General features: G+C 46.9%; 1 protein-coding gene across 2 annotated transcripts in view; it reads right to left on the bottom strand.

Annotated features, from left to right (window-relative positions):
- LOC147894011 (piezo-type mechanosensitive ion channel component) overlaps positions 1–21,130 on the bottom strand; it is a 202,489-nt gene that overhangs the window by 140,574 nt on the left and 40,785 nt on the right. For both annotated transcript variants that reach the window (XM_087386640.1, XM_087386641.1), the window contains exons 5-8: positions 10,474–10,636; positions 10,177–10,366; positions 9,854–10,032; positions 9,335–9,419 (exon numbers count right to left, since the gene is read on the bottom strand). In XM_087386640.1, coding sequence (XP_087242766.1) covers positions 9,335–9,419; positions 9,854–10,032; positions 10,177–10,366; positions 10,474–10,636 — 617 coding nt within the window. The remainder of the gene's footprint in view (positions 1–9,334; positions 9,420–9,853; positions 10,033–10,176; positions 10,367–10,473; positions 10,637–21,130) is intronic.

Raw genomic sequence — 21,130 nt, 5'->3', positions numbered from 1 at the left:
GGCAGCTATGAAGGCCACTATGCAAGGGAAGCGTGCTGAATTCGTGCAACAAATCACTAAGGGGGAAGCAGAGATGTTGAAGTGGAAAGAGGCAGTTAAGAAGGGTACATCAGCCCCAAAGAAAGCGTTCATATCAGATTCCCTCGAGGAGGATAAGAGATGGGACAGCAAGGTCCTAATGGGTGACACCCTGATGGTCGGGCCTGCCTACAAAGATGGTGAGGTAATTATTCGAGAGAAAGGAGAAATAGGAAGAGGAAGTCAGACAGCACATCAAGGTGTCACGCCTGCGGGACGGGGATATAAAACAGGTTGAGCATGGTTGTGTGGAACGGCAATAGTACCCTGTCCACAAAGGTAGAGATGCTGTCCACATCGGCCCACACACATCACTATGCACAAGGTGAAGCTTCTTGGATTCACCAATTGTCCCATCTTTTGGAAATGAGAAACGGTGCATTTTACCCAATAAACATGCCTCACAAACATGTTTAGCTGGTGCATGCATGGGTGGGAGAAAGAAAGAAAGAAAGTTTATTAAAGTCTTCGGAAGACCAATGGGTCTATGAGACTGTGAAAATCCTGATACAACGAGACGTGGTAGTGGAGCAACTAAACGAGCATCCATACCAATCCAAAATGCAAAATGCAAAAAATGCAAAAATGCAGAATGGCAGTACTAAGTCCTAAGTACAACATCAGGATGGATGAGGCAGTGGAGGCATGAAGTCGGCAATAGAGTGCTGTCGGCCACTCAGAGGTGTGGTCTTGGCACGTCTCCTGGTCGTAGCTCTACGTCTAACTAGGGCTACTCTGTCCCCCGTCGGTCGGGCTCCGACTGTAAACAAGGAGGGGATGTCTCCAAGTGTGATCTGTGTGTCGACCCTCTGTCTGAGCTGTTGGGTCACGGGCTCCGGATCACGATCATGTCGAGGCCTCGTCTCATTGGGGTCCATGTGATCTAGCTGAAAGAACTTCGTGATAGAGCTCTGAGAGGGATCAACCGAGAAAGAAGTGTGCTCCTGTCTCCGTGCTCGGAGTATCCTCTCGCGGTGTCTAAGTGCCTCATGAATGAAACCTGCCAAACACCGCTGGTCTGGGTAGGAGCGGAAACGGGCTAAAATGCCATAACTATCCCTGAAGAGGCAGTGGAAACGTCCTCGGATCTCATAGTACACAGGACACCTGAAGATGAAATGCTCCTTTGTCTCAACCTCCTGTATGTCACACAATGTGCATATGCACCGCTCCCTGGGTAGTCGCTCTGCTCTGCCGCTCTCGATGCGAAGTCTGTGTGAAGAGACCCGGAACTGCCCAAGAGAGATCCTCAGCGAGTGGGGTAGGTGAATCTGTGTGTATCCTGGTGGGTCAATGAAACCCTCCGCTGTGATATGTAAGAAGTGATCTCTGTAGAAGCTAAGCTTCACTGGGAGTTCACTCGGTTCCAACCAGGTCCGAAAAGTGTGTAGCTGTAGTAGATCCTCACGGATAACCTGGTTGACCTCGTGTGATAAGAGGGGAGAGAACGGAGCATCCATGCTATACTGGAAGGGAGGTAGTCTATCCATGTGGAGCCCCAGTCGCTCAAACCATCTCTCTGTACGTGCATACCAGCACCTCTGATCTCCTCCTGCTGCAAGTGCCATAGAAGAGGATAGAGCTATCCATGGTAGCCTGCTACGCCCGGAGGTATAATCCCCATATTCCCTAACTCGGTACAGATATGTGATGACCTGAAATGCAGCATCTAGCTATAAAGAGGGTGACCCAAACTCAGCCTGAACGATCTGGTGAGGAATGGATGACTTACCACGAATCATCCGTGATAACATGAGAACCTGTAGCCACTCCACACGGGCCCACTCTGTATCCGACAAGTTTGGTCCCCAACAAGGGCTGCCGTACATCCCCGCTAGGCGAGCTAAGGAGCCAAAAAGCAACCCCTTGGTGCGTGGATCCTGAAAGTGCGAGCGGAAGCACTACCTCTCTAGCCTGGCCAATGAGGCATACCCTCTACTCAAGCGTGCCTGCATCGCGGGTCTCATAGTGAAGCTCGGTCTGGAGAAGATAACCCCAAGATAAGTGTATGATGAAACTATCTCAACAGATGACCCCGCAAATGTGAACTACTCCTGACGCATGATGGCTCGAGATGTATTGAAGATCATGACCTTGGTTTTACCCAAGTTGACCTTCAAATCATGAGACTCACAAAAGGACTGTAGTGCATCAAGGTGTCTCTGAAGCCCCTCAGGCTTTTGTCGATAATGACAAAATAAGGGAAAGAACACGCAAAATTACAGCAAACCCAAGCCCTCCGGAGGCTCATCTTCTGCTGGACACTCATCTAATTCTACCCCGTCTGATGCAAAGAAGAAAAAGCAAACGCTATAATTATTGCAGAGCCGGGACATGACATTTTTGAATGTTGCAGGCGCATGGCTTCTGAAAAGAAAAAGCAGTAAAAGGGACTTGCCGTGGATCTGCTCTATGCAGATGACGTGGCTCTCTTGTCTGGCTTCCTGCAATAATTACAGCATTTGCTGTTTTTCTTCTTTGCAACAGACGGGGCAAAATTAGATGAGTGTCCAACAGTAGATGAGCCTCCAGAAGGCTTGGGTTTGCTGTAATTTTGCCCGTTCTTTCCCTTATTTTTGTGATTAGCGACAAAAGCCTGATTTGCAATTTGAGAGGCAGAACGATTTGGGCGACTCTGCCCCTCCTGCAGGAGAAGAAAAACAAACTGGTCGAAAGTATCAAGTGTTGGGATTGCCCATGGCAACCAACCTCAATGTAGTAGCACACCCCTGGTAGGACTCAGGAAGTCCATTGAGTGTCATGGACACTACCTGAGCATCTAGAATAATATCACCCACATTAATGAGCTGCTCTTGAAACTTTTGTGATGTATGCATCCATGCTGTCCCCCTCTTCCATTTTGACATTCTCCAATTGCCTACGTAACAAAGCAGCACATGCCTCATTGTGAACTTGGTAAAGGTGAACCAAGATGTCCCACACAGCCTTTGATGTTTTGCAAGACCGAATGTGAGGAATGATATGTCTCTTGACTGAAAAAGCAATAATAGAATGTGCTTGGGCATCTCTACCATCCCATCTGACTTGTTCGGGTGTGGGAGGTGTGGGAGGTGTAGTAGTAGATCCTGAGGTGGCTGTAACAGCTGCACAAGTGGTAGCAGTAGATCCAGAAGCAGCTGTAACAGCTGCACTAGCTGTGGCAGTAGCAGAAGTGGATGCCACAGAGGAAGGTCGAAGATCCGATCCTGAGACAATACCCCAAAAATTTTTTGCAACCAGCAAATGTTTCACCATGTATGACCACATGGGATAATTGGGTCCATCAAGCTTGTCCTCAGCGGAGAACATATCCATCCATCATTGCTTCCCATTGCAAAAATAAATCCCTAAAGCAAATATGCGTGCTCAAGAGTAGCCTCAAGGCTTTCACTGCAAAATGAGCTGACTCTCCAAAAATGACAGCAAATGCCAGGCACTGACCAACCAAAAATCGACTGCTCAAACAATGAGCTAAATGCACGTGCTGTCCCCAACAGTATGACCTGCAAAACACTATCTGTCCGGTCAAAGGACCCCCTGCCAAAGATAGCTGTCGTGCAAAAATATCAGCCCAAAACAAGGGGCAAATCTCTGCAAATGTATCCAATGATCAATTGAGCTGTAAATGTCCCAGATAGATGCTGCCTGCCTCAAAACTGACAGGCCAACAAGCCCAAATCAAGGGGCAAATGCACAATATACCCAAATTTAGCTATATAAAGCAAATGTCATTGCAATGGACAGAAAATCTGGCAAGAGCCCCGAATTCTGAGAGGGCAAATATGCCAAAAAGAGGGCAAATTGGGAAAAGCCCCAATGTGCTGCAATTCCAAGCCAATGTCAATGTTCCTGCATGTCAATGTCTACCAAATTCCCAAAAATGGCTGTACCAAGCGAATGTCACTACAAATTTCAACAAAATTGACAAAACCCCCAATTTCTCGAAGGCCAAACTGTCAAATTTGGGGCAAATGACCAAAAGCCCCTAATTTTGCTGAAATAAAGAAAATGTTACAAAATATCCTGCAATGTCCAGCAAAAATGCCAAAATAGACCAATCTAACTGCTAGAGATAGCAAATGTCAGATTCTCTCACTCATATTGAGAAAGAAGTTCCTAGACCCAGACCCCCGGCTACTCTCCACCGGGTCTTGGAGGTTCTGGCTCTATGGGGGAGTTCCCATCAGGTATTTGCAGTGGGACCCCAGAGAGTGGGAGTGGATTGACGCAGGGCATCGAGAGAAGAGCATCCCCTTCTTTCGTTACACGGTCAGTAATGCCAGGAGATATCAGCTCAATAGTAGAGGTTGGAGACCTTCCAGAGTTCCTCATTGGGAGACTTTTGATATCACTGCGGATCTGCAGAGGTGCTTCTGGAGGAGACTCTAGAAATCCCACAAGAATAGAAAGATCACTATCTTCTTTTGGCTTTCTATCCCCCGTGGGATTGCAGTGAACCTTTGGAGGTCCAGGTTCGGAGCCGACCCTACTTGCCCTCGATGCCTTTCTGCTTCGGAGACTATTCAGCATTGCTTATGGGATTGCAGACAGGCGAGGATGATTTGGATGGGGGTAGCCAGGATTTTGCCCACTCCCAATTTTTTATGACATGGGGCTCAATGGCTTGGCTTTCTCTTACAGGACCTCAGGTTTTCTATGAGAGAGTTGACTCCTCTCAGGCCATTTCGGTTTGACATCATCGGACTGAGTCCTGTTCGTTGGATGTGGTACCACACCTTCCTTTTACAGCTGTACATGCCTCTGTGGATACTTCTTGGGAGATTCTAGCAAGCATAGCATCCTAGCATATCTGGAGAGCCAGATGCACAGAGGCTTTGGAGGGTACTCAGGTTCATCCCTCGCACACATTGGCTAGTATCTGGACAGACACCGTACATACTTTGATGGCCGTATGGACGGGTATGCAGGGAGACTCCCGTGCAGCCTCAGCTAGGAGGGCTTCTTTCTTCAGGGAATGGAAGAATTCTCCTTTCTTCTCTGAGACTACTACAGGGTTGAGGTGGCACTTTCAGCCTCAGCCTTGGTTGTTTTCCACCTCACTTTGAGGGGGTTTTTTTATTTATCCTTATGATTTCATGATGTATTCCGCTTTGAGCTTGCTCTCGCGGGTTTTTTCTCTTACTTAATAGAAGTCTTTTTCTTGGAAAAAAAAAATTTTTTGAGAAAGAAAGAAAGAAAGAAAGTTTATTAAAGTCTTCGGAAGACCAATGGGTCTATGAGACTGTGAAAATCCTGATACAACAAGCTGTGGTAGTGGAGCTACTAAACGAGTGTCCATACCAATGCAAAATGCAAAAAATGCAAAAAATGTAGAATGGCAGTACTAAGTCCTAAGTACAACATAGTCATGTCGATGGTCGACTATATATCAATCTCAGCATCATCATCAATATCATCATCATCCCCAGCAACAGCAAGATATCAGGATGGATGAGGCAGTGGAGGCATGAAGTCGGCAATAGAGTGCTGTCGGCCACTCAGAGGTGCGGTCTTGGCACGTCTCCTGCAAATCTGCCAAAAACCTTGTCCTTTGCAAAATTGAAGCTCAATGTAAAAAGCCCCAAATTCTAAATGGCAAATTGCAGCAAAAGAGAGCAAATGGAGGACAAGGCCCCAAAAATTGCTACAAATTGGCAATCTGACATCAAAGCACTCAAAAGCCCCAATTTTGGAGATGAAATTGAGCCAACAAATGGCAAATATTGCTGCAAAAGCCCCCAAAACCTGGCAAGATGGACATGCACAAGTCAAGTGTGTTGACAAAACGTGCAAAAGTGACCAGGGGCTGACAACTAGCGCTTTGGTGTATAGACAACAATGGCCGCACGGATGATTTCATAAGTTGTACGGACGGATGGAGCAACTTTGTACGAGAGGTGTCTGGCGCTGACGCAAGTTGTACGACATTGACACAGTCCACGCAAGTCTTTGTACAGGAGACTATACGGACATGTATGTAAATTTGCTGACACTGAACGACACCTCCATGCTAGCTGAAGATGCAAGCAATGAAAGCAAGAGGAAAGCTTGCACGGAAGCAAAAGGGAATACGGGTTCCAAGAGCAAAATGCCCTGATACCACTATTAGGTGCAACTTGCAAAAGAAGCAATGAAACGGGAGTGAAGTGCAAGAAGCAAACAAGAAGCTGGAGCAAAACGTAGTACTACTCAAATGGATAAGAGAAAAATACAAAGGGTGGCCTATATGGCCCCCAAGTCAACCATATGGTTGACCAGTGAAGTCGACTCATAGAGTTGACCTGACCTACAAGGCTCATACTAGGGCTAAGTGCTAACAAGATCAGCTTTGACCAAGGTCAGTCGAGGTTTGGTACTCCCCCAGCCATGTACTGCTCCAGTCATATCCAAGTCAGGTACTCCTCTAGTCATGTAGAAGTCAAGTAGTACTCCAGTCATGTATTGCTCCAGTCATGTACTGCTCTAGTCATGTCCAAGTCATGTACAGGTCGCTCCAGTGACCAAGATGTGAACATGGTGTGACTAGGTGTGACCAAGGTCTAACCATCCTTGGCATGTTGCTCCAGTGACCAAGATGTGAAAAGGTGTGACCTAGGTGTGACCCAGGTGCGAACAAGGTGTGACCTAGGTGCGAACAAGGTGTGAACAAGGTGTGACCCTGGTGTGACTCTTCGTGACTCCTAGTGACCAAGGTCCACAGTACAACACTAACCCAAAACTGAAAAACCAATGCAGCACAAGAAGCTCTCAAGAGAATGAGGTTCCCTTTCCCCTCTTTTATCTGTGGCCAACTCCACCATGTTAACATCACCAGCAAGGACCCAAGAATCGGTCATAGGAGGCCAAGAGAAAGAAAGAAAAAAAGAAAGTTTATTAACATCTACGAAAGATCCAAGGGTCTCTGAGACTGAAAATAACAAGATACAATGAAGCTAAGGGTGGGGCCACTAGACAGGCATTCCTATCCAAGGTTAATATCTGTGACGAGAAAAATGCAATACATCCAGTTGTCACTCTATGAGAGGAACCCAAAAAGGGGAAACACCAAGGAAGAATCCCCTGGCCACCTACAAAACGGTCAGTTGTCCATCTGAGTAGCAGAACGTGTGTATGCTGTCTATTGCACCGACACCACCGGACGATTGAGGAGAGACAAGAGGAGCTCATCTCACAGTGGCTCAGGACTGGTGTCGAGGACTGAAAATCAATGATAGATCGCTGCTAGCGATTGGCCTATCCCGATCCATCCCTTGTCCTTTGTAGTCTCAGTGATGTAGCCTGTTGTCTGACAAGCGCTATCACCACTCCCGTGGTCTGTCTCCCCATGTTGAAGAGAGGATATGTCTGCAGTGTCTACAATCCTCATGTGAGTCCCCACCCAGGGTCAAGTCTGTCGAGAAGAATTCCTTACAGAAAAGGAATCCCTTCCCCCCTATTGCGGGGGGCATACAATCTTGGCCCCATCAATCAAAAGGATAATCCACAATGCTCTAAAAGAAGCCATGATGCCAAGGCCAACCACAAGGGGGCTGAAACTGAAATGCAAGGTTCACCTCTAGTGCCAAAGGCAATAGACCATAAAGAGAAACCAGAAGTAATTTACCTGAATTCGTCCCGTACCTATCATCTAGTTTGTGCTCCTGCATAAAAAGACTATCATAAGGCCCCCCAAAGACACCTGGATGAAGCTGATTATATATCAGTTGTCTACAGCGGCAATGAGGAATACCACCAAGACCGTGAATGTTCCAACTCAAAAATCTCATGGATGAGAGCAAGAAGCTTGGAACTACTTCCCTCCTCGTAGTGGAACCATATGTCCTATGAGTACTTGATCTCTTGGCATAAGCAAGGAGGGGAAGTCCAGTAGAGAAAGAAAGACAATCTGCTATTGCTACTATCTAGCGGAAGGAGAATGAGAACTACCATCCAAAACCGCATAACAAGGGGAAGCAATGGAGGAAGGAACAAAATCCATCTAGTCTCCACCATCAGCCAAAGGGAAGAAATCATTACACTACAGAAGCTGAAAGGGAGTGATCATCTACTGAGAAAGGGCCAAAACCAGATAAGGAGTAGCAGCCACATCTGAAATAGAAAGTTTGTGCTCTGATAGAAAAGTCGGTGGGCCTATCTCCTGGAGCAATGTCAAAGGGAGGGAGAAGAAGGCTGGTGCTTACGCAGGGATGACTAAGATGGACTAATATCAGGGAGATTCTAATATCCTTGATCGGAAGCTGCAAGCCTGCCATCTCATACTACAACCCACCTCTTCCATATAGGAGTAGGAGCAGAGAAAGGACCCTGGTGACTGCAGGGTGAAGAGAATTTCTTCTTCTTAGGTCTCTTTCCCTTCTCTGGATAATCCCTTGGCTCAACTGCCGCACTGGCCCTATCATCTTGCAATCTCAAACCTCTACCTAAAGAGGAGCAATCCAGACTGTGATAGTCCACGGGATAATAGTTTTATAAGAAAAAAATAGGATGAGGTGGCAAGCATCTATGTGCCAATCCCCCACATGTCCTCCTAGATGCTTTGTGTGCATATTAAAATAGGGAAAGGGTCCAAGGAGGTGAGTCACCCACTCTTGACTTAGGGGATAGGGATTCATGTGGAAAATAAAGCTAAGGGTTGTTGCGCCCCATTAAAAGGTACTGAGTGCTCACATGGAAGATACCCTCTCCCACTTGTGCATGTGAGACCATGGTCAACGGTTTTGAAAGGGTTGGGATTGAACTTTGGGGTGGACTTCTTATGGACTTCATGGTGGACTTCTAAAAGAATTTTGTAACATGGATGCCCAAATAATGAAAAGGAAGTCTGATAGTTCTGTCCTGCTTCCATTGTGTTTGATGGATGCATTGAGTTGATGTGATCTTACTACTTGTGAGTTCTTATAGTTTGCAATAGCATTCTTCTGCTCACCAAAATTCTTCATGCAAGGCTCTAGGACTTGAGCATGTATTGAACGCACACAGAGAATGGTCAACCAGTAAACAAGATCTTATTAATCTTGGAATCGAAATGGCATGGAATGCTATACATCAGAGTCAGAATCATAAAAAATCTTTCTTTCAATCCTATACAACCTGCTTATGCATATGTGAAAAAAAATGTTGATACCAACTAACAATTCTTACGATATGACCATAGGACAAGAGGATACAGGTATTCTCAATCAAATGAAAACATTATAGTTGAGAAATCGCATTGATGATTGCTTGTTTCCATCCTACAAAGCCTGCTCATACTTACAGGGAAGCCATAGATGAAAAAATTAATCGATATCAACTGCAAAACTTGACAATTTGGCAGTGCCTCAGTCCAAGAGCTGGAAGGCCTGTACAACATCAAAAATACTAATAAAGACGAGTAACATACTGAGATGACCCTCATCAGTCCTTGATAGCTTAATGCAGGTTGAAGTAAGAGGCCTAAAAAGAGAGTAAGATTGGTAACAACCACCCCCAATTGTAAAGAACTATTAGTCAGAGTTTGGCATGCATAACACCTGAAAATAAGTTAAATGAGAAACATTGTATCCAAGCTATTTGTTATTACTTCTATTCTACCAGGTCTGTTTAACCTAAGGGTATGTAAAGACACATTAAAAAGAGGGTAAGAGACAAACAAGAAACATAACAGGCAGAAAATGTAAACAAGAGAGGATTCCTTTACTATTTTCCTTCCCTCCGAAGGAGTGGTATTAACAATCCTCATTCTATGTTGACTCTTTACAAGGGGAAAAAAATGCAGAGAGACCAGTATCATTACTTTGTCTCTTTCTCATCTGATATTTTGGGAGAACCCAGGAGCCTCTCAGTTAAATGGTTGTCTTCATTAGATCTACATGATAAAGCCAATACGGCACCATTACAAGTTCTGGGCAGCACATCCTTGCTATAAAACCTCTGCTTGTCTGCATCTTCAACATCATAGATCGAGACAGAGAGCTGCAATCACCATATAGAGTTTCAGAGAACCTTTCAAGTATGAAACTTTTCCCTTGTCATTTAAACAAAGAGGAAACACACTACGACACAATTTATATATCTTCATCATATGGAAATCACAAGACTGTAGAGTTTCATATGTACCAGGATATAGAAAGCTAGCAGGGCTATGCTTTGAACAATTTCAGGCCACTGATATTGTCCTTGAGATACCTGGAAAAGTCCCAGATAGTCTGCAGCTTTCACTATCCATTCTGGATACTCAAAAGGCATTTGGTACAGGTAAAGTAACACTACGTCAAAGCCAGTAAACAGAAGCAGTTGCCTCCATCCCCTTACCACAACAAGAGAAACCCATTTCATGGATCAGCATTTGTCCAGACACTGCAAAGTTCACACTAAATCTTTGCCTTGAAGCATAGAATCTGCACGACTCCTTACCATGAGAGCCCCACAAAGCTGCTTGTTATAGACCAGTGCAGAAGCCCAACACAACTGCAAATAAAGAAAGGAAATGAAATCCAGCAAGGACGGGCAACCCCAACTACAAGCTGCACTCCTGGCAATAGTATACTCCTCAAGACTGCTCGAAACTGTGGACTCCCTGCCATGCCAGATTATTTCGAATCAAGGCTAGTGAAAGAAATAAGAAAGTTTGTCAATTGCATTTCTCTTGAACTATTCAAGCATGGTGCTACTTAATCCCAAATATGGCACATCAGTTTCACATGATGTGATGTGAGAAATAACATCATATAGAAGTCTCTTACTTAATAGAAGTCTCTTTCTTGAAAAAAAAAGAAATAACATCATATAGAAAATCTAGCACCAGCATTTTCTAGCACCAGCACCACAAGCATACATAAATCCTCTTTCTATGAAAAAGTCAGTCTGACTTAGCTGATTTGAATCTCGTGATACAAAGCCACATACCCTTAGCTGATGAATCTAACCTGCCCACTCCCATATAAGACTCTCATAATGCATATAACACGTGAATACTTCTTCCATCATATATCTTAAGGTAGGGTAATGGTGGATCACATTAACGCCCCATTTTTTCAAAGTAGAAACCCTGCTTGAAAAAGCCCAAGTATAAAACTCTTAAACACTGAACGCACATAGCATGAACATACTACCATTGCAATTATGAAAAAACCCACGACTAGTTGTAGGGAAAACATATTATCTCTCCCACAACACACATAATGTGCAGGTGAAATTCACTCACTTATGCTTGAATGAATGCACGACGCAGTCCAAAAGTGTAAAGTTTAGGACTTTAAGGGCTACAGGACAGCTAGATAAGATCAGCAATGGTCAACGCTAAGGACAAGGCCAAAGTTTATGATTCCAAGGGAGCTAGTAAGCTAGAAAATACAGGCAAGACAATACAGATGTATTACATGTTTGGCATGTACCTAGAATGTCTCAAACTAGCAAGATGATAAAATCTTCTTTCCAGTTGACCATCCAAGGGATGGAAGGCAAGACTCGGTAACGTGAATGATACAATTACTCAGATGTTTCCTTGCATGCTCCACATACACCTAGCTGCCCCCCCCCGCCCCTTTCAGTCCCATCCCCTCTCTTCCACTTATGCTCGGCCTTTCCACAGCTGTGAAAGTCTGTTTTTCGTGCTGGGCTTGCCCTCTTTCTTCCCATCTTTGCTTCCCTCCGTCCTTCCAAAAAATCCTTATAGCCCTCACTAGTGGTTGGTCCTTCCCTGCTAGCTCCTTTAGGCCTAGGTGCCATGTGCCCTTGCTTTGACCCTTGTTTCCACAGGCAGTGGAACTGCCCAACATATACAGCTTGTTCAACTAATAAAGATGAACAAAAGGAAACTGAGACAGAAAAAAAAGCAAATCATACATCAGTTATAGACTGAGAGTCTTTGATCTTGGCTTTGAAGTCTCTGATCAAAGCCTTGCCATCTCGAAAGAAAGCCCATTTTCCTTCTTTTCTGGCCGCCTTTACCTTTGCAAGCTTCGAGGTCTTAGTCTTTAGCTGAGCTTTTGTGAGTTCCTCTGCCATCCACACACTTAATCCTTTCAGCTTATTCAATTGTCTGACAATCTTACTTCTTTCATCTTTTGAATCAAAGGTAAGGATTGCATGCGCTCCTGCTTTTCGAATATTAAACTCTAGGTCTTCCCACTCAACTCCTGGTAAACCTTTGCAAGCTCCGAGGTCTTAGTCTTTAGCTGAACTTTTGTGAGTTCCTCTGCCATCCACACACTTAATCCTTTCAGCTTATTCAATTGTCTGACAATCTGAGTTCTTTCATCTTTTGAATCAAAGGTAACGATTGCATGCGCTCCTACTTTTCGAATATTAAACTCTAGGTCTTCCCATTCAACTCCTGGTAAAGCTTTGCTGATTTTCACAGGAGTCTCTTGATAAGTTCCGCTATGTACCAGTTGTCTAGTAAACCTCCAATCCTGAGCATTCTTGAGTTGCACAGTCTGTTGGCTTGCTCCTTAACTTCCTTCTATTTTTTTCTTTTATGGGGGACAAGAAACAAGAGAAGCAGCCTTCATATGCTGCAATAGTAGCTTCACCCTTGCCTAAACAGCAAGTTTTAATGTGGAGGATCTTGGTGCATGGATGAAGCCATAAGTCAAGCAAATGAAATGCTCTTTGTAAAAATTCATTTTTTGTGGCCTGTGCTTGCGTTGGAGATATTCATGTCTCGAAGATACAATTGCCACAAATCGTCTTTGATGATGTGGTGAATCTATTGCCATGTGTCACACGTGTCAAACATAGGAAGGGAGCATCCAAGGTTTGCCTACAGAATCAACGACAACTTTGGTGTTCACGCGCTTGAAGTGGCGATGGAAACATCGTCACTTTAACCTTGTAGTGATGCTTGTCATGTGGTCAGGCATGCCTTGGCTATCGGTTTCATGGTGAAATAGGGTCTTGTAAAGATGCATCCCAAGCAAACATAGGATCTTACAAATCTCAGCTAAAGGGTGAAAACATCACACTGAAGTTATACCGGTTATCAAAAGTACACTTCACATAAAATGTGAAATGTTTACAAGTGACATGTAGACGAACTTCTAATAAAATATGACACTATATTATCAAAGAAGACTTAAAGACTTGTCGCTCAATCTGAAACAACAAGTCTGGACAATACAACGACTGAGACAAGGACTGAGAACCCGCCAACCCTAAGCACCGAATTACATAAACTGACAGACTTGTCTGCTGTGACACATGCAGCTGTAGATCATCACATGAGAACAAGATACCAAGCTTATTGAGCAAGGCGACACACGCCTTGATGCTCCTGATATGCCACACAGCTGCGAGGAGTGAGCACACAGCCACACTAGCACTGATGAGGGCAACACATGCCCATACTTATGTGCATGTGAGGAAGAACCGCCTCATCCACGAACCAGCCAGCACCTGGAAAGCTCAAACGCCAATCATGAACATCACCCAGCACTGAGGAGATGCCAGAGGTCGGATGGCCTCCCTAGAAGTTAGAAGACTCTCATTGAATCGTCAGGGAGCTGGAGGAATCCTGGCTGTGAAGTGACATTTGACACAACTGTGGAAACTCAATGACTCGACTCATGTCCATAAATTCCTAGCGACACAAGTATTGGTATCTATATGATCTCATAGTAGCAATGGCATTTCCTCAAGAAATGCTTCTCTATCTCCACCTCTTAAGACGCTTCATAACATGCACATCCTCAAGTCCCAATGGTATCATGTGGCATCAACCTTTTGCCGTGCATCAATGTCGAGTTGGTAGGAGGATGTTTGGAGCGGGCCCATGACTATTTGCATGGGTATTGAGAGGTGGATCTAGAGGCATCCTAGTGGCTAGATAAAGCCATCACTTGTCAACCAAAGAAAATGCTCTTTGAAGGAGGCCATTTTGGTGGCATGTAATTGCATCAGAGATCCCTACGTCTTAAATATACTCTTGCTACAAGTCATCTTTTTTATGACATGATGAATCTCCTATGTATCAGACATAGTAAGGGAGCTTTTAGGGTTTGATAAGAGAATCCAAAAGCAAGGGTTTGGTGGTCACATGCTAAAAGTGGGCATGGAAACAGCATCACTTTAACCTTGGTAGTGATACATGACCTAGCAGGTATGCTTTGCTATCGGTTTCATAATGAAGTTGGACCTTACAAAGGATACATCCCCGTAAACGCAAGATCTTAGAATCTCAACGTCACGGCCTCACACTGAGCTTGAGCCTCATTAATATAGCCTTAGGGTTTACCGAGGTTGATTTTAATGTTGCCATTGTCGCAAAATACATGTTGAGTTGCTGGGTGACTAGGCAATCCCCCCGCTATGTTTTGAAAGCAACACTATGTCGTTAGCATAAAAGCAAGATGAGATGAGAGTCTATGCCCCTTGTCCACCCAAATTGTCCACAAAGGAAGCCACCTCATCGAAGTAAAGAAGGTAGGACATAGAACTCACCACCTCAACCATCTCCTTTTGTCTTGTACACTTTGTGTGACTCTCTTGTATGGGGCCATGATGATGTCGTGCAGCAATGCCTAGAGCTCTGAGTTGTAAATGAGGTGAGCCCATGGTACAAAGTCAAAACCATCCTTCCAAGTCTACAAAGAAGCATTATACTCTCTGTTTCCAATATTTGGCCTCATTTATGAGAACTCTAAGTGAATATCTAAATTAGTTCAAAGTAATCTTGTTTGAGACCTACTTGACGAGTTGTCTGTTTTTCCTTTGGCAAAGAAAAGAACCTTCTATTAAATCTTGAAAGACTTCGTACAAAACAGCAGCCCCGAAGGTGCTGAGTACGGAAAAAACTAAAAAAGGCTGAAAGAAAAAACCGGCCTATTCCAAAAAAACCCAACTCACCGCCTAAGGGATCTCTGGTACTGGGGCTAACAGCCAGGTGGGGGGACTATACAACCAGCGAGCCAAGCCTTGCAGAATCGAGTGCGCCTCGCGAGATAGTCCTCCTAGAGCCTGGGGTCCCACGCTCCCAAGTGGAGCGGAGGGTGTAGATGATATCTTGCCAGATGGCGACCAAGGTAGTCGAGGGTGGAGCCGGATGCTCACCCATCACCAGACTGCAGCGAGCAACCCAAATGTTCCACGCCGTGATACTGGCTACTACCTCCCATACGCTGTCCTCCGGAGGAGAATGAGGAACAAGCTATCAGGAGGGACCGCCTCATGGACTCTATCCTCTGAATGCTCTGACCCTGTATCTAGGGAGACCTCATCAATCTGGAACGCGTGTCCTCCCTCAGTCAACCAAGCCACCATCCCCCACGTGTAGTCCCTCTGAAGGCTCTGCATACGGGTCATAATCCTTAGGGCTCCCATCCAAACCTTCACTGCGCTATGACAGCTCCAGAGGCCGTGACAAATCATCTCCAGAAAACCAATAGAGCAACAATGACACTGCCCCTCCACCCCCATCTGCCCCAACCACAGGCTGATGGGCAAGCCTCCATGGGCGGTCGGCCAGAAGTAGGAGATCTTCCTCGGCCACAAACTGGACCACAACCTCGTCCAAAACCTAGAATGGACCTCCTGAAGCACTCTCTGGGCCACCCAATGCGTCTCCCTCGAAGGGGTCCAAATCGAAAAGTCCATTTGAAGGATTGTTCCAAAAAGACTGCCTTATGTGAGTGGGTGCCTATTCCAGAAAGATTGCCTTATGTGACTTTGCCGAGGGTTTGGAGAGTGAGTAGTCCGTGTCTGAACGTCGGCGTACTAGGGTAGGCATCGGCTCAATGCCAACCTTCCGTGCCCACTTCATCATGAAGGAGACTTCCACCACGAACAACTCCGCACACTTCTGGAGTGGCTAGTAGTATGCATGATCAACATTTGCCTCAAGCAGCAACCTGATAACTCCTACTGCTAAACAACACATCGGCTTCTCTCGCGTGAAGCAGAGCTGAAAATTCACCTCAGCACCATGGGCATGCCAAAGGTCCAGTCCCTGTGGCCCCATCCACTCGTCCATCATATATGAAATCTAATCTCCCAGCATAGCATCAAACACCACTGGGGACCACTTCTCCAATCCTGGTGGAGGCGAGCTGGAATCTCCAAACTGGGTGTGTCTGGGAGCCCACTACGCTGATCGAACCCCCTTTTTGGGGGTGCAAGATCACAAGCGTTACCTCCAGCGGTAGAGGGTAAGAGTCCGGAATCTCTAGATAATTCCAGGTTCAGAATCTCCAGAAGTCCCGCGGTAAGGAACGCCCAGGCTGGAAATTGGGAGCTGCTGACCAATAGGACAAGCCCCTTCCCTCTAGCTCCCCCCCCCCTGGATGGAGCGAGGAGACGGGATACTCCAATGAGGAAGCGAGAGGGGGCGTTGTCTTACCCTTGCCCGCTGGCGGGGGGATCGAGGCAGCGGAGGTTGAAGAACTTGCTAAGGAGGTGGAGGGGGGGGGGGGGAGGCGGAGGGACGGGGAAGGGTGGTGAGGATGACCATAGCAAGAGGGGCAAGGGGAGGGGGAGAGGACGGGGGGAACCCAAGAGGAAGGGGGGTGAGTGGAGAGGGAGAGGGATCTAGGGGGGAGGGGGGCACAGGGGAGTACAGGCGACCACAGGCCCCCCTTGCTGATCAGGCTCGCCAGGGCTCTAATTCCGCTCCTCCTCAACCGCTGTCGGGCTAACATTCGTAGCTTCTGCCATCGCAGCATCAGGAGCTCCTGGGACTCGCTGCTGATACAAGGGTGAATGCGGACGCTGGACCTCCATCACGAGAGGATTACTTGGCTGAGCACTGGCCCCTGCTGCTGGGCGGGGTGGGTCTCCATGTATGGGTACCTGCTGCACTCTACCTGCGACGCTTTCGAGCCTATTTGCTTGGTTTTCTTTTCTTTTTGACATGGGTCCAGTCCCACTCTGAAGGGGTAACCCAGGGGGTCTAGACTCCGGCTGCTCTTGTCTAGGGGGGTATTGGGCTCTAGCCTGCTGACTCTGCATGCTCTACGGGGGTGGGGGGGGAGGAGCTTGGCCTTGGCCATAGCGGCAATCTCTGGTTAGGTGACCCATCTGTCTGCAACGAAGACACTGGCCTGGTAGCCCATAAATCTCCACTCGCTGGCGAAGTGTACCCCCTTCAAGGGTCTCTAGTCTAGGAGGGACTCTGGGCTCTCAACCACCAGTCTGATCCTGGGGATCCCGACATCTGCTACCACTGATGCGGCCGAATCTGGCGAAGACTCCAGCACAGTGCCAAATGCTCGACCAATGGAGGGGAGGATCGCTCTATATTCCTTTGGGAGCCTCGGGAAGCGGAGTGTAACCAACAAAACGGGAAAGATGGTGTGGCGTGTCCATGTCCTCCACTGTAAAGCCATGGTACCAAGGGAAGAGGTACAACAAATGCGAGCCAAGGAGGATGGGGCTCTGCTCCACAACAATGGAGCTCAACTCGATGAGGAAGACGCCTCTTCCATAGATGGTGACCTGCTAAATGTGGTCACCCTCTAGTTCCAAGCTCGCCTGGATCCACTCTCGCACCCGTCTCCTTGTGGGTGTGAGGCCCACAATTTTGCCCACAATCGCCTTGTCCTAGAGGGACTGAACTGCTTGCTATACCTGTTGCTTGTTGGATGGAGAAAGAAGGACCTTAACAGCTATGGGATTCAGGGGTGCTACCACAGAGCCCCTCTGGCCAGACCAAAGGTCACCACCAAGATCTTCCTCCTCCGAACAAACCCAAATGCTCCTGCTGCAAAGGAAGAAGAGGAAGAACCGGAAGGAAGGAGGTGAAAAGGGGGGGCGGGATGAGTCAGATAGGAGGAGGAGATGAGGCAATGGAGGGGTGAAGAAGGCAGGGAGGAGGAGGCGAAGAAGGGAGGTGGGAGAGAAGCGAGAAGAGGCGGGGGGTGGCGGAGATAGCAACGGGGAGGATGGAATGCGCAGCGAGGGGTGGGAGGAGTAGCGACAATGGAGGGGGCAGCAGAGGCAGAGGCGGGGGCAACGGAGGCAACGCGGAGGAGGCAGAAGGAGGCACGGTCGGCGGAGGGGGGCAGCGAGGGCGGCAGAGGAGGCGGGGTAGGAGGCGCAAACGAAGGGGAGCAATGGCGGGGGAAGAAGTGGGGAGGAGGGACAGCGAAGGTGGGAGAGGAGTCGGGGAGGAGAGGCGGAGGAGAGGGTGGGAGGGAGGCCGTGGGGCTACGAGGAGGAAGAGAAGGCTGAGGGGGGGCAGCGGGAGGAGTAGCTCCTCTCTCTTCTTCCTATTGGAATAGTTGTTTGCATACCTACCTACTTAGCATACTCAATAATGATGCATATCTATGCATATCTCTAGTGTTGATCCATACACCTTGGCCAATCATGATGGTTTGGTAGTTACTTTGCATCCATGGCTCCTCTACTTTGAGAATTGGGATGATGGTCCCCTACTTTGTGAGCCAGGATGATGGAGTTGTGAGTAGCTTTTAAGAAGTTCCATCCTTCACTCCTCTTCATAGGATTACTCCTGGGCAATGCAAGGCAACTTGATGTCGAGATGCCACTATGATGGTGCCCTGGATGTGGTAGACTGCTGCTAGGATCTGCATCTAGAATTTGCTGACCTAGAATTTTGCTATCTAGTACCGTGACCCATGAGTCTAGGCCTAAGTCGGGTGACTTCATGGATAAGCGTCACTACTCTGGATAGCCAATGACCTACTCATGTATGTGTACCCGTGGATGGTACCCCCACCAAATCTCAATAGTATCTTGATCATCTCATCAGGACATGCTTCTTGGTGTCCACCTTGTATGTGTCATAGAGAGTGGAGAGTCTCAAGTCTCTACAATGTCATGTGGCTTCAGTCTCATGACCTGCCTCGATCTAAAATAGGTGGCATGAGGTCCTCAGATTCCCCATGGTGATTCATACTACATGGGGGAGATCGATCTGTAAGTATCCTGGTACCTAGAAGAAACCACCCTAGCTCAAGTGAAGGAAATGCTCTACATAGAAGGCCATCTTGGTCGTGTGGCTGCAAGGGGGGCGTATGGATGTTTACCATAGATTATCTCATGAGGTGACCTTCTTTCTAGAAGCTTCATTCTTTGGAGTTGTTGCTACATAAGACATTTCAAAACTCTTGCGCATAACGAATGAAAAACTGCCTTCCTTTGCACTGAACATCAATACTCTTTCCTAGTCTGTTCCTAGTCTCGGTGTCCTCACTTGCCAATGTTTCCTATGCGCTTTGCATTCATTATCATATGAACTATTTTGAGTACAAACCCTTCAAGCGGTTTTCATGTGTTTTTAATTGTGTGAGGAAGGAGTGTTGTGCATGATGTGGATGAAATTCATAAGGAGGGTTGCAATGTATACCATGTTCTATGGGCAGTCCCCTCACTTTGCTTTGGTGTGTCTCAATGTATACACCAAGATCTTTCCTCGAAAAGTCTTAGCAAATTTGCCTAGTGAGGACGATATGGGATTTAGTCTCCATAGAAAGACTTCGGCAGCACGACCCAGCCTCGCAGGGGCTTAGAGATAGAGACAAGAGTGTGCGGCTTGACTTGAAGGCCACAAGGATCCGCAGAACTGAGTGGATCATCGTTGTGACAATGGAGCATATTTCATTTTGTATTCATGTGACGGACCATCTAATGATGATAATGATGATAGTGATGATGGAGATGATGGAGATGACAATTACTCAAATACGACTATGTAGCATGTATCTTTTGTTTTTATGCATGGGTGTTGATGCTCGATAGTAGCTCCACCCTTTCAGCTTACCTGTATCAGGTTTCCTCACAGTAGCATAGACCCATCGGTCTTCCGAAGACTTTAAAAAACTTTCTTTCTTTCTTTCTCCCAAAGCACGCTAGGTCCACCAGGGGGATAGGATAACCATACAATTTTTGAAACCATTGGCCCATGTGTTAGAAATAAACCTTGGTGTGGTCCTAACTCCTCTCATGGTGGTGCCTTGGTTGATGGAAATATAAAAAAGGGGGCTAAAAGGCCCATGATATGCGCAGATGACACGTGGAGACAAAGAGAGAAATCCCATATACAATGGGATCATGAAGGGATCTTGGCATATATAAGGAAAGAGAATAGACCCTCCTTCAATCCCACCAGCGTTATCCCACCAGCGTTTTGCTGGGGGCTGAAGGAGGTTGAGCATGGCTAAGAGGCGAGGGATTGGGCCCCCCCGTACTCGGCGCTACCAATGGTAGTTTGCCATGTGGCAACTACCCTACAGTGGTATCAGAGCAAGCGGCTGGCCTGCGGACTGTGGAGACGACATGCGGCCGCGATTGTTTGTGGAAAGCCGCACATGGCAATTCTTGGTGGCTGCACATGCGGGAATTGATGACCCGTGTGTGTGTGCTGTACGTGATCTTGAAGGACTGGTGCAAGAATTGATGGCCTACGTTAGTGAACTGTGCAGTGTTGATTGGCGGCCTGGGCTCTTTGTGGGCGACCGCTTGTGATTGGCTGTTCGGGCCCTGAGTGGGTGTGCAGCATCTGTGGACTGACAGTTCGACATTCGTGGAGTTAGGCCCATGGGGGGTGTTAGAAATAAACCTTGGTGTGGTCCTAACTCCTCTCATGGTGGTGCCTTGGTTGATGGACATATAAAAAAGGGGGCTGAAAGGCCCATGATATGCGCAGATGACACGTGGAGACAAAGAGAGAAATCCCATATACAATGGGATCATGAAGGGATCTTGGCATATATAAGGAAAGAGAATAGACCCTCCTTCAGTCCCGCCGGCCTTTTGCTAGGGGCTGAAGGAGGCTGAGCGTGGCTAGGAGGCAGGGGATTGGGACCCCCCGTACTCGGCGCTACCAATGGTAGTCTGCCATGTGGCAACTACCCTACACCATGCTTAGCAAGGACTCAACTTTAACGGCTAATGATGAGAGCGGTCAGATTCGCTCCAACCCTCAGGAAATTCTCGAGATGACCACCTCATTCTATCACAAAGTGCCAAGGCAAGGATGGCCTAACCCGTCCTCCTTCAGGTGCTTTTGGGAGTATACATGCTCCTCTGGTCAGTTGGCATTCCGGGAGATCACCATCACTCCACTTGTTTGTCTCCCCAAGTCGAAAAGTAAGATGGAGATAGCATGTGTGAG

Source organism: Dipteris shenzhenensis, chromosome 15, assembly GCF_047967505.1.
Source record: "Dipteris shenzhenensis isolate YYH24624 ecotype China chromosome 15, Dip_SZ_1.0, whole genome shotgun sequence".
Classification (NCBI taxonomy): Eukaryota; Viridiplantae; Streptophyta; class Polypodiopsida; order Gleicheniales; family Dipteridaceae; genus Dipteris; species Dipteris shenzhenensis.
Note: the sequence above shows the minus strand (reverse complement) of the source record. Positions and strands in the feature narration are given on the sequence as shown.